Genomic DNA, 13,716 nt, shown 5'->3' with positions numbered 1-13,716 from the left:
CCACTGGCAAGAGGGTGTGGTGGCAAGTGAGTGGTGCAAGTTAAGTACAAAGCCATCTATTCACATATTGTTTGGAATCTGATTTGAATGAGGAGGTCTACACAGTTCATAATCATGTGTGTCTGGGAGCCAGCTTGTTTGCCAGACTATACTCAGAATGGGGTCAGCCCACTAGTAGGCCACATCCATGGACCATACCTGAAATGTTCTGCTAGCCACAGGAGGAGAACAGAAGGGAGAGGGAGATGAGTGTGGATGCATGACTAGGTTTAAGTTTGAGGCAGTGATAACAAAGCTTTGCTAATATTGTAAGATGCTTGTGTGTATACGACTAGATGATTAACAGATAAGCCTAGGTTTATTGGTTAATCCTCTCAACTACACATATTTCCCTCCCCTCCATCCCCCCGCTGCCTCTATATCAGAAGCAGCAGGGGGAGGCAGGAGCTGGTCTGATAGAGGCAGCAGAGTGAAGGGTGAGGGGCAGGCAGAAGCTGATACATATGGGGAGCTAGCTTAAAACAGAGGCGGCAGGGGTGGGGGCAGCAGCATGGTGGGGGGAAAGGAGGCTGTCACAAAGCAGCCTCTGGTCCATGGTGGGCCTGGGCTCCCTGCAGATAGAGGCTGCTCCACAGCAGCAGCCCATGTCCGCAGGGGGTCCGAGCTCCCCACAGACATGGGCTGCTCCATGCCAGAGTAGCCTCTGTCTGTGGGGAGCTCGGACCTCCTGTGGACAGGGTCTGCTGCCATCCAGTGCTGCTGCCTCTGTATCAGGGGCAGCAGCATGGGTCAGCAGGCGGGAGCTGGTCTGCATGGATAGCCACTTTAAAAACTGCCTCCCCTCGCAGACCAGCTCCTGCCTGCCACCCCGTGCTGCTGCCTCTGATAGAGAGGCAGCAGTGTTGAGTGGCAGGGGGCTCCCCAGGAGCGGGGTTGGGAGCGCACTGGCTGCTGGCCCTGCCACTAGGGACTATCAAATAGTTGTGTACCTGCTAAAATTTGATGTGGTTACACAACTATTCAATTACACTCTATCTATCATCCCTAATTTGCTTATACCATGTTAGCATCTGTTCCATGTGTGACAGAAACAAATGTTTTAAAAGTCTGTCACTGAATGCAAGCCACAGAGGAAAAACTAATGTAATAACGCTCTACATTTAAGCAGCTGAACACATGTTCTAATAAACCTCTCACTGAAACATGAGGATCGTGGGTGTGACTCACTAGAGGAAAGATTGTTAAAAGAGGAAGCAACTAAAAATGTCATTTTTTTCCTTTCTACTCTCATGAGAGCAGGAGACAAGTTAGCCTCAAGCCATTGTGTGCGCCTGTTTTCTCTTCCAGATTTAGAGATATAATTATAATAGATGTCGAGTGTGGGTTTTTTTGTTTTTTAAATCAGCCATGAGTGGAAACTACTACATTGTGCTAAGGAAAGAAAAGGAAATTAATGTCTCTTTTGGTTCTTAACTTCCCTCTTTCTACAAAAACAGATGGAGTATAAAAAACAAGATTACAAAACTGCAGATGTCAGGATTTAATGAACAATACAATATGATGTAATTGAAGTAACTGAGAATGATTTAATCAGGACATAGAGATGCTTAATTACCAGAGTAATTAAGGACAAACTGAAAGAACCAACTGAGTGGAACAGGAGGAGATACGGTCATGGTGAGGGAGGACATTGCACCTAAAGAAAGAAATGAGTATTGGCTGAGATGCTTTGCAGTGACTTTGATGCAGAATAACCACAAAAAGAAAATATACATGACTTACACTTAGGGCCTGATCCAAAGTTTTATGATCTCGATGGAAGTCTCACCATCAACTTCAACAGGCTTTGGATCATAACATTAAACAATAGAATCATTTGGGCAAAAATTACTTAATATTTTATCTACGGCCTGATCTAAGGTCACTGAAGTCTATGGGAAGACTCCCATGGGATCAGTGGCTCTCAAACTTACTTGATCAGCACCCCCTCCCCCCATTCTTTGTATCTGTTGTTGTTCATGGCCCTCTGGCCCAAGTACATATACTGCCACCCAGCTCTGAAGGCAGTGCTGCATCAGCAGTGGTACAGAAGGCTGGCAATGTGAAAAAGATATTCATGAATATCACTTTTCTCAGCAGACTTAGTGCCCCATGGGTATCCTTCATTCTGCACTATTGCCCTGGCGCTGACAAAGCCCTGCTGCCTCCACCTAAGGGACTGGGGAAGAAGGTGAGCTAAAGCTCATGTGGCAGGATTTGGGCTATCCCCCTTATTCCCACCTATTGCATGAGCACTAGCCACCTGGGACAAACACCCCAGAAAGAAAAAAAAAACATAGCTCGTGCCTCCACTGACACATCCCCATGGCACTCTAGTTCATTCCTCTGCTAGTAGCTGGATTTTAAACTAAACACATTCAAGGGTGCTTACTGAGTCGTAAATGAAAGCCGATTCCTCTTCACCTTCTTGCAAATGTGTTTTATGGTTTAGCTGATTTTCCTATAATAGCATTGTCCCCACAAAATAATACAAACTTCCTTGTTTCAATCTGACACGCTCTTGTTTTTGGAGTAACAAGAAAAGTTATGTTTCCTCTGTCCTTATAGGTTAATGCTACAGACTAAACACATTTCTCTCCCCATCAATTAGTAAAGCTTTTAGCAGGCTGGCCAGCAGCCTGGCTCAGTTTTGGCTCATGGTGGGTCCAGGACCTATCTTTGCTGTGGCTCTGCATTTAAAGTGTATTAGGAGTTGGGCAGGCAGGCAGCCTGGCTCTAGGGTTGCCAGGTGTCCGGTACTGACCCAGATAGTCCGGTATTTTTGCCTCCTGTCCGGTAAAAAAAATCAGAAAATACCAGACACCTAAAATATCCGGTATTTTCTGATTTTTTTCCTTGCCAGGAGGCAAAAATACCAGACACCTGGCAACCCTACACACACTCAGCAACCGAACCCACGAACCCAGTCCCTCCTCCCCCAGACCTCCCTCTTACCTGGCTCGGATCAGGAAAACAAGATGGCCACCGGCAAAAAGCCTCAAAGGCTTTTCTTAAAGGGGCCATGCTTTTTTATTATTATTATTTTTTTTTGCTTAATAACTCTCAGGGATCCTCCCCCCCCCCCCCCGCAACAACTTTGGTCTCCCCCCCTTTTTTTCCCTCAACTGAATTTTTTCCCCAGTGTTTTTTTTGGGGGGGGAGGGGAGTATTTGGTATTTTTGGTTAAACCATCTGGCAACCCTACCTGGCTCAGTTCCAGTTCAAACCAGGTCCAGGAGCTCAGATCTGCCCCTGCCCACCCCCGCCAAGACAGGGGCTGCTGCCACCCACACTGCTGCCTCTTTATCAGAGGCAGCAGCATAGGGCGGCAAGCAGCCAGTCTGCAAGAGGAGCTAGTTTTTAAACTGGCTCCCCTCATGGACTAGCTCCAGCCTAGCACTCCACACTGCTGCTGGCCCTGCCCCCAGGGACTATAGAGTAGTCAACTAACTGATAAGAATTCAATTAACCAATATTTAACATCCCTAATCAGAACCCAATGGAATAAGGTAGGCCTGGGTCCTTCTACCCCTCATAGGTTCTTTGGCCTCGCTGCCCGGAGGACAATGGCAGCTCCCTAATCTCTGACTCCTAGGCCTTGCTACCTGACCACGCGACATCACATTCAACAAAGGAAGGCATTCTCCCCTGTAATGTGGTCACAGTTTTTTCCCCACCCATCAGGGAGGGAGACCACTTCCCCTCTCTCCAATGCTTGTGGGGCAAGTCAGTTCAGGGGGGAATTAGCTGACAGTTCTGGCCTACAGTCAGGCTGAGCAGCAGACAATCTATATGCCTGGAGGCTCAATCAGGGACAGTGCAGTAAACAGTTAATGTCTCTGGCCTACAATCAGGTAGAATGATGCAGCAGTCTAGCAGGATCAGCTCTCTGGTAGGACAGAGGGTCAGCAAAACTGTCTGGTGTCCTTGCTTGGGCAGGCAACCAATGCAGATTCTTGGCCTAAAGGTGGGGAGGCTGCCACCCTCTGCGGTGAGGTGGTAGGAGGGATTGGCACAGGCCCACATGAATCCACTGCATCCCAGTTCAGGCCATAACATGACATATCCCTGAGAGACGTAAGAATCTTGTGTGGAAGGGTTTCTTTTTTGGGAAAAACGGAAGTGGCTACACTGCTTCCTTTTGTGCAAAATCCTCTTGCACAAAAAGAATCCGCAGAAAATATGCTAATGATGTCGTGACTCATGCTAATGAATCCCTCATTCACATATTTTCTGCCACAAAAACTTGCAGTGTAGACAAAGCCACAGCGAAAAGAGAATAGGTCTGAAAGCTGATATTCCCTTATTACAGTTCAGGGCAACAACATTTGTGCTGTCCCTCTTTGCTCCTTTAAGGACACCCACTCTAGACTCCTGTCTCTCTCCCACTCCTGATGGGGTTTTTCCCCCAGGCTTCTGAGTTCCCTGCCTATGCTGAGAGACTCCCAGCATACCAGACTGTTTAAACATGCTACCATCTGTGCTCTGCTTTCTCTTCAAGAGGCTAGGAACAGCACAATTGCCAGAAGTTTGATGCTATCATCCAGATCTTTATAAGCAAGCAATTTATTCTTAAGGTAAAAGCATTACAGAAAAAAACACATAAAAACAATGTAAGTTCCTATAAGAATAGTATAAGCTAACTAGCAGTGACCCGTCAGTCATACAAAGCTCTAATCGGTCAAGTCTTCCGACCTCTCCATAGGGATTGATGTCCTACCTCAGACAGATGTTCCTATCCATATCATTGCTGGATAAGAAAGAATCAGTTTAAACTTGTAGAACAGTAATAGAGATGTAGCCGTGTTAGTCTGGTCTTGTTGAAACAAAAGACAGGACCTATGCAGCACTTTAAAGACTAACAAGATGGTTTATTAGGTGATGAGCTTTCATGGGCCAGACCCACTTCCTCAATTTGATCTGAGGAAGTGGGTCTGGCCCATGAAAGCTCATCACTTAATAAACCATCTTGTTAGTCTTTAAAGTGCTACACAGTCCTGCTTTTTGTTTCAGTTTAAACTTGGGCTTTTTATTCAAAAGTCACTTCTTTGCCTGTTGGCCTCTGAAGAATCCAGTTTGACTGGGTACATATGAGCCAGCTCTGGAGGTGAGCTGCTGTAGTAAGCCTCCCCTGCGGAATTACATACAATCCCTAGCACACAATGGTACATAAATGTAATAAAGTAAGATCGCCCAAAGATATTGCAGGAAATTGCCGTATCTGTCACAACCTTCACAGAGAATGTCCTTCCTCTCTTCTACACCCATCAAATGCTGGTCTGGATTAGCTCAAGTTTGTGTAATTTCCTGTTTAAAATATATGTTTTACTCTAGGCCAGACTGAATGAACCTGGAGCAGGGTTTTGGACCACATTCTAACAAAAGTTATCAGTTTCCCACTTCCTCTTCTGTTCACAATCACACAGGCCAATTCATTCTTCCATGTAGAATTACACAAACCATTTTCTCTCCCTTTTCTGACAGCAAAATGGCTACATGGCAACAGAAGCAACTGCGTACTTGAAAAACCAGGAAAGCATTAGGTTAGCTTTCACTGAGTGCTCAATACCTACGCTTCTTAACTGCTTTTGAAAATCTCACCCTTAAAATAGTTTTAACTTATTTCAATGTGTTTTAGTGTGAGAAATAAGGAGAACCAATGTCATGGGCCTTGTCCCTTCTCTGTGGGCCACTAGCATTTGGTGCATGGATCACAATTGGGAAACCCCAGTTCTAGACAGTTAATAGGTTTTATATGCAGAACAGTAAATGTGCAGCACCAAATATTTGTTACAAACCAGTAAAAGAAAAAGGAAAGAAAGAAAGAAAGTGCAAGGTGTCATAGCACAGAGGATAGAGAAAATGTTTAATTAAAGTTTTGCAATCAGCTTTTTTTTTAAATATCTTGGTAATTCAGCTTGAAAGTACCTTCAGTAGTAGCTATATTGCAGTTATAAATGCAAAATGTTAAGAACAAATCTGTGGATAGAGGAAAGTTTTAACACCACCTTCCTGGAATTTTATGATTTAGCTAAATTTCATAGAAACCTTGTTTTCAAATCAAGCAAGTAATTAAAATCCACCACACTCAACCTTACTAATTTGCAGCTAATGACAGGAAGGCCCACAATGAATTACTAAATTATGAGGATTATTGAATAAGCAAACAATAAAATCACCAGTATCCAGCATCACAAATTTTCCAGTATATATTTGAGAAGTGTAATCTAGTTTTAAATCTCTATTTCAATGCTTCCCTGTGTACTTACAAATGTTCTGTATTATAATTTATTACCAGAATAAACCTGAAGTACCATGAGACCTCGATACAGTGTTTTGCTATTTTATCACTGCTGTGAAGTGGAGAGTATCAGATTGATGAAACATGGGTTAATTCATATCTACTATGTTCTGAAACTGTGTTAATGATCACTTTTTTTTTTGCCCACATTTATCATAACCATCACTGCAGTATCTAAGAGCCTTAATTTAGCATCCCAACATAAGAAGAATGTTGTGGATTCTTTCAAAACATTTCAATATTTGGAGGAAAAGCAACTTAGCAAACATACCACTGGTTTGAATTCGGTCACTTGCCACAGAAGCCAGTCTTCATTTAGTGTATACAGGGCTTTGCAAGTGATTACATCTACTGGACCTTTGTTTATCCTCTGATTGAGGGCAGTCACAAGCTTATAAAATGGTTCTCCAACTGTCTCCTAAGAAATAAAACCAAACACACTCAAACAACAGCTTTAGCTCTTTTTCTGCATTTCCACTGAATCTGCAGTGGGACATCAACAATCTGAAGCCAATCAAATTAACTTCCTTTTTGGCCAAGTTGCGCAGCTGTCTAACAATTAAAAATAATTTCTGTCCAGATTTATCTGCTCTTTTGTAAGTCCTCTTCCCTTTCTCTTAATTCAATGGTAAGAGTCAGCTGGAGCTCTCAGAAGGTCCGGCCACCTTTTCCTAGCTACAAGGGATCCAACCACCCCAAGCTACCCATTGCTCCTCAGCCCCACGAAGAGGGTTGGAGGTGAAAGACAGGATTCCTCTGACTCTCCTCTAGCTCTATATTTGGTTCCTGGGAAAAAGGCTTAGGTCACTAGGCTCAAACCACCTTGTGGCTGTACTAGTAATAAACACCCTCTTGCAGGCCCTAAGGCAAACAACATGACTTCCCTGCAGAATAGGGCATGGGAGAGACGTCATCATATCAGTACACAAAATAACCCCAAACAATAAAATTGTACACAATATGCAACCAAATAGGCTAAATTAAACATACTGTAAAAGAAGAGAGCTAATTTCCCCCTAACCTTTTACAGTTCTATTAATCATAGAGTTATCTGTAACAAGAACAGGTAAAAAATTCGAACAGAAGTCAGGTTTTCAAAATGACAGTGTCCCTTTAAAATCTCTCAAAGCATAGTTCTACAGTAGCTTCAAGGAAGAATGCAATGTGTACCCTCTAACTAAAAGTGACTCTTGATAAGAAAATATTGATGGGATTTGGATTAATAATATGTAAACCACCAGAAGAAAATGTTGACTAATCACAGTTAACTCACATGATTAACTCAAAAATTAATCACAATTAAGGCACTGTTAACTAATAAACCACCAAGTGAAATTTATTAAATATTTTTGATTTTTTCTACATTTTCAGATATAGATTGAACCTCTCTAGTCTAACACACTTGGGACCTGACCAATGCTGAACCAGAGAATTTGCCAGACCACGGGAGGTCAATATTGTCTAGCATTACCAATGCTTCTGCTGATTTCTGGACTCTTAGAAGACATTTAGGGGTAAATCAGAGCTAAATAACAGCACAGATCCAGGACTGACAGCTGTAAACAAACTTTATGGGACCATGGGAAACTTGGCCAAGCCCAGGATAAGTGGACATCTGGCTAACTAAAATCATACTGTACCACAGATAGTGCTGAAACAGAGAGGTTCAACCTGCATATTGATTTCTATTTCAACACAGAATACAAAGTGTACAGTGCTGACTTTATATTATTTTTATTATAAATCTTTGCATTGTAAAAATTATAAACAGAATAGAATTCTTTAGTCCATCTCAAACAAGTATTATAGCGCAGAGGTTTTCAAACTCTGGATTGTGACTTGTAAGGGCAAGCTGCTAGCTGGATGTACGATGCTTTGGTTATCTGCATCTCTGCAGAAACTGGTGATCGCTGCTCCCATTGGCTGCAAATCATCATTACTGGTCAATGGGAGCTGCAGAAAGTAATATCCCCATCCACACGGTTTCCCACAACTTCCACTGGTCATGAATGGCGATCTACTGCCAACAGGGGCTGTGATCGCCTGTACCTGTAGAAGCACAGATAAATAAAGCATCTCATGGCCAGCTAGTAGCTTGCCCTTAAAAGCCGTGACCCTTTGAAAACCCCTGCTATAGTGGAATCTCTTCATTGTGCAAGTGAATCTTTGAAATGTAGATTTTTTTTTACATAACTGCACTCAAAACTAAAACAGAAAATTATAGAGCCTACAATTTCACTTAGCTCTGCTTCTTGCTCAGCCAAGTGCTAAGACAAACAAGTTTGTTTGCATTTACGGGAGATAATGCTGCTTTCTTCTTATTTACAATATCACCTGAAAGTGAGAACAGACATTTGCATGGAACTTTTGTAGCCAGCTTTGTATGGTATGTGCCAGATATCTTACACATTCATAGGCCTCTTCATGCTTTGGCCACCACCCAAAAGACATCCTTTCATATTGATAAAGCTCATTAAATATAATGTATTAATTAAATTTGTTACTGGACTTCTTGGGGAGAATTGTATGTATCCTGTTCTGTTTTACCCACATTCTGCCATACAGTTCATATTATAGCAGTCTCAGATAATGATTCAGCACACACTTTCACAGCAGATTTGGCAAAACAAAAAGAAGGTACCAAGATGTGATTTCTAAAAATAGCTACATCACTTGACCCAAGGTTAAAGAATCTGAAATGTTGTCCAAAATCTCAGAGAGATGTGATGTGAAGCCTGCTTTCAGAAGTCTTAGAAGAGAAACACTGTGATGCGGCCATTAGAGGACCCAAACCACCAGAAAAGAAAATCAACCTTCTGCTGGTGGCATCTGACTCAGATGATGAAAATGTGCCTTCTGCTCTGCTTTGGACCATTATCAGATAGAACCTGCCATCAGCATGAATATATTTTCTCTGGAATGGTGGATGAAGCATGAAGAGACACACAAATCTTTAGCACATCTGACACAAATATCTTGTGATGTCAGCTACAACAGTATTATGCAAATGCCTGTTCTCCTTTTCAGGTAACATTGTAAAGAATAAGCGGACAGTATTATCTCCTGCAAATTGTAACCTAACTTGTTTGTTGTAGCAATTGTCCAAACAAGAAATCAGCATGCTCTGTTGAAAATATTCATCATTCTAGTGTCTGAGTAAAAGATGTCAAACTTACCCGAAGAAAACCAGAAAGGCAAATAGACATCCAGTTTGTCAGGAGTTTTTCTACAACAGATTCTGTGCGCCTTAGCATGAGCTTAGGTTGCGTGTTGCTAGACTGCTCCATCAAGTCCCTGGTCAAGACTTCTAGAATATGGGTTAGGTAGACTAGTTTACTTTGTAGTGCAATAGTCAAGAAGGATGCAAACAAGCACCTGGTTACACAAAATAAAAAAGTCATAGCTAAAAGGTTTGGAATTTGCTTTTTGAATAATCTAAGACAATATAAAGGTGATCCTAAGCCTTTCAAAACAGCTTATAGCAAAATTATTTCAAAGAAACATTCACCTTTCAATTAAGCCTGTATGCTGAACCTTCATTTTTAGATACCCGAACACTCACCACTAAAGTCCATATAAAATTTAAAGTACACATTTAAATTTAAAAGGATTATCCTATCCAGCAATTTTAAAAAAATGTATTACATGTGTCCGAATTTAATTCTGAAGACAAATAGCTTCCATGTCAATGAAAGAAAAGTTCCAAATTATAAAAAAACAAAAAACAAAACTGTTTGCTCTGAAGTGCTCTGGTATTTTGCTGGTTCAGAACCTAACCAACAAGCATTTATAAATCTTCTGATTGCATTTTAGTGGATTGCTGCATGATGAAGAAGGTAGAAAAATACTTTGGAAAAGCTTAAATCTCCTTTGTATGTTGTGAAAACTATACTTGTGTGTCATAATCCAGCTTGTTTTTCTTTTAATTTTAGGGGTTGAAGATCAGAAGGTTTAATCATACTATACCTGTCTTTCACAGAGAAACTTTTCTGTTTTTCAAGGGTGTGAATGAGTGTGACAAGAACATTCTTGTTACAAATTAAAGCATGCAACATGGTGAGGCTTTCATCCTTTTGCTTGTGATCTCTGCTCTAGAAAAGTGAAATAAAAATAAAGCAAATTAAAGTTGGGTAGAACATGTCCTTAATTTTTAGAAATGAGAGTAAACAACACACAAGATTAAATCCTGGACCCACTGACATCAATGGGTGTTTTGCCAATGTCAATAGGGTCAAGTTTTCACCCAGAGCGTATCTGTATATATGTGTACATACGTACATATGTACGTACGTGCGCACGCACGCACACACACACACAGAGGCAGTGTGCCTACAGTTAAAGTTGCCTGATACTTCCCATTACCAATACTGTTTTCATATACAGGCAGTCCCCGAGTTACGCGGATCCGACTTATGTCGGATCTGCACTTATGAACGAGGCTTTCTCGCCCCGGAGTTCACAGGCAGCGGGACCGCCCAGAGCGCAGCGGTCCCGCCACCTCGACCTCCGGGGCAAGAAAAGTTGCTCCAGGTGCCCCTGGTCTGCTGGGGACCGTCTCCAGCAGACCAGGGACACCTGGAGCAAAGCCGGGGAGGCGGAGGAGTTCCGCACCTCTGAGGCTTTGCTGTGGCAAAGCCGGGGAGGCGCGGGACTCCGCTGCCGCTGCGGCTTTGCTCCCGGTGTCCCTGCTCTGCTGGAGACGGTCCCCAGCAGACCAGAGGCACCGGGAGCAAAACGGCAGCGGCGGCGGGGTCCCGCGCCTCTGAGGCTTTGCCACAGCAAAGCCTCAGAGGTGCGGGACCCCTCCGCTTCCCTGGCTTTGCTCCAGGTGTCCCTGGTCTGCTGGGGACCGTCTCCAGCAGACCAGGGACACGGGGAGCAAAGCCGCTGTGGCTTTGCTCCCCGTGTCCCTGGTCTGCTGGGGGGGGGGCGCAGCTAGTGCGCCCCTCCCCAGCAGACCAGGCTTTTGTTGTGGACCCTGGGGTAGAGCAGCTGGGGTGCTGCCGGGTTGGTCCTGCAGGGACCTACCTGGCAGCCCAGCTGTTCTGTCCCAGGCTCGAGATTCAGCTGCTGTTGAAACCTGTAGTCAGCCCCTGGTCAGTTTCAGCAGCAGCGGCTGAATCTGGAGCCAGTTCCAACGTACATACAAATTCAACTTAAGAACAAACCTATAGTCCCTATCTTGTACATAACCCGGAGACTGCCTGTATACGTCTATGTAACTGCAATATATACATAAAACCATGTGACTTTCCACTACATAGAAAGGAATGTAGAGAACATTTAATCTGACTGATCATTTGGAAGATGCTCTGATTCTATGGTGATGACCATAATCACATGTGGAGAGAAAGAATAACCAATACATAAAAGAAAAATTACGTTACATAAACTTACCGGTGGCACATTAGCGTGCATGTCTTCAATGAAAATAGATGCAAAGCCACCTGACTAAAATAAAAAACAGGTGATAGATTGCTGTTAGAAATATCAAAGACTAAACACATACCCAAGTTTATGTATTCTGCATTGTGATTTCTGCAAAGGTTCTGCCACATAACATATACCAAAGGTCAACTGCAAAGAGAAACTCAGGATTGAGCTAGGTCAGATTTATTGGTATGCTGCTGAATGCACTCAGCTCAGTCATGCTCTAAAATGCCATAGGAAAAACTGTTTAAAAATCTGCTGCTTTTCCAGGTATGCGTACAACCTAGGATGCATTATTCCAGGATATCACTATACAGTGGTATGAATCTTCTGGATGACAGTCAGGGACCCCTTTGTCTTAGCCAATTTTTGAGTTTTCTCTACAGTTATTATTGCTGCTGACACTTTTCATACACTTGCCATCCATGGATCTCGAAGTTAAGTATAGCTTCCCACAAATCAGTATCATTAAACCACAGAGGAAACATAGGGGACTCTGGGTCCCACTAACACCTGGCCAGCACTATGCTGCAAACCTTGCTTGCTGTCAGCAGAAGCATCCCAAGCATACGTGTTAAAAGAGATCAGTTTCCTAACTGCTTTAGCAGCAGGAGTTAGCAGAGCTTCACAGTCCATGAAGTTCTGACATCAGTACTGTATCTTTGGCCTGCAAACTCATTCATACATGAGTGTTAAATATACAGGCTAATGTAATAAGGTTTTTGAAAAAAATATATAAATAGCAAAACAAGCAATAGTTAAAGTACTAGAGTTAATGAAAATCAAAGCTGCAGCGGCTAGATATAGGGTTAAGTAACATAAGAAGCTGAAATATATGAGATAAGCATGGCATATGGCAGCTGTCACCCTGACCACTTTGATAACACATGACATATTCCACTCCCCATCCTGTTTATTTCACAAGAGTGTTAAGATTTTTGTTGAGGAGTGAGCAGAAAGAACAGATGTACTCCTAAAAATAATAATATTTTCATGCTAATATCACTGGCAAAACAAAACAAAAGAAAAAAACGCAGAATTTATAGCAACAAGAGCCCTGCTATGATAGTCTCTCAGCTGCAGATTGGCACAACTTCCCTGGCGTTGGTGGAGTTATTTCTGTTTTACTCTGCTTTAATTTAAATCAATCTCTTATTTGAAAAGTTTTATGAATAATATTTAGTATTCATATTACAATTTCAATGTTGGATCCCACTGTACTATGACCTATACAAACCATCTAGGGCCACGTTCTCCTTTGAGCCAGCTATTCAAAGTATTTTAAAGTATTTAAAATCACAAAGTATTATGATGCTCTGAGAAAATTAGTTTGTATACCAGAGATGGGCAATAAAACAGCGGCGGTTCGCCAAGGCTAGCTCCTGGCACGCCTCTATATTTATCTGCGCCTCTTTAGGCATGGGTCATTGCAGCTCCCATTGGCTGGGGTTCGCCATTCCCAGCTAATAGCAGTGGAGGGAAGTGGCGCGGAATGGGATGTGAGCACCCGTACCTGAAGAGATGCAGGTAAACATAGTGGCAGAGCCCTGGTGTACCGGGTCTGGCCTGCGAGCCAGTATTTCCCACCCCTGATGTATGCTTAAAAACTCGTGGGCTTTGGTTATTCTCATAATATTAGCCAATTAGCCCGTCATAAGACAGGATTTTCAGGTCTCTCCTCCACTTCGGTCTTCTCTCCTGAGCCTCCGGTCTCTCGCTCCGTCTCTCTATGTCAATCTCTCTCCTCCTCCTATTGCCTCCCCACCTTTCTCCCCCACCTTCTACCTCTCTCTCCGTCTCTCTCTTTCTCTTCTCCCCCTCCTGCCTCTCACTCTCTCTCTCTGCTCTCCTCTGTTTCTGTCGGGGATGCATGCTCATCCAGGCCCCGTCCCCTGGGCGTGTACATCACTGCCCCGCCCCCTTCACCTCCCGCTGTGGTGCTCAGC

The 13,716-nt window shown here is 43.1% G+C and overlaps 1 protein-coding gene across 2 annotated transcripts in view; it reads right to left on the bottom strand.

Moving 5' to 3' along the window:
- Positions 1 to 13,716, bottom strand: part of PLXNC1 (plexin C1) — an 85,891-nt gene that overhangs the window by 13,945 nt on the left and 58,230 nt on the right. For both annotated transcript variants that reach the window (XM_075933330.2, XM_075933333.2), the window contains exons 18-21: positions 11,738 to 11,791; positions 10,307 to 10,431; positions 9,517 to 9,715; positions 6,612 to 6,758 (exon numbers count right to left, since the gene is read on the bottom strand). In XM_075933330.2, coding sequence (XP_075789445.2) covers positions 6,612 to 6,758; positions 9,517 to 9,715; positions 10,307 to 10,431; positions 11,738 to 11,791 — 525 coding nt within the window. The remainder of the gene's footprint in view (positions 1 to 6,611; positions 6,759 to 9,516; positions 9,716 to 10,306; positions 10,432 to 11,737; positions 11,792 to 13,716) is intronic.

The sequence above is a fragment of the Pelodiscus sinensis genome, chromosome 1 (genome assembly GCF_052426305.1).
Source record: "Pelodiscus sinensis isolate ZL-2025 chromosome 1, ASM5242630v1, whole genome shotgun sequence".
NCBI classification, from domain to species: domain Eukaryota; kingdom Metazoa; phylum Chordata; order Testudines; family Trionychidae; genus Pelodiscus; species Pelodiscus sinensis.
Note: the sequence above shows the minus strand (reverse complement) of the source record. Positions and strands in the feature narration are given on the sequence as shown.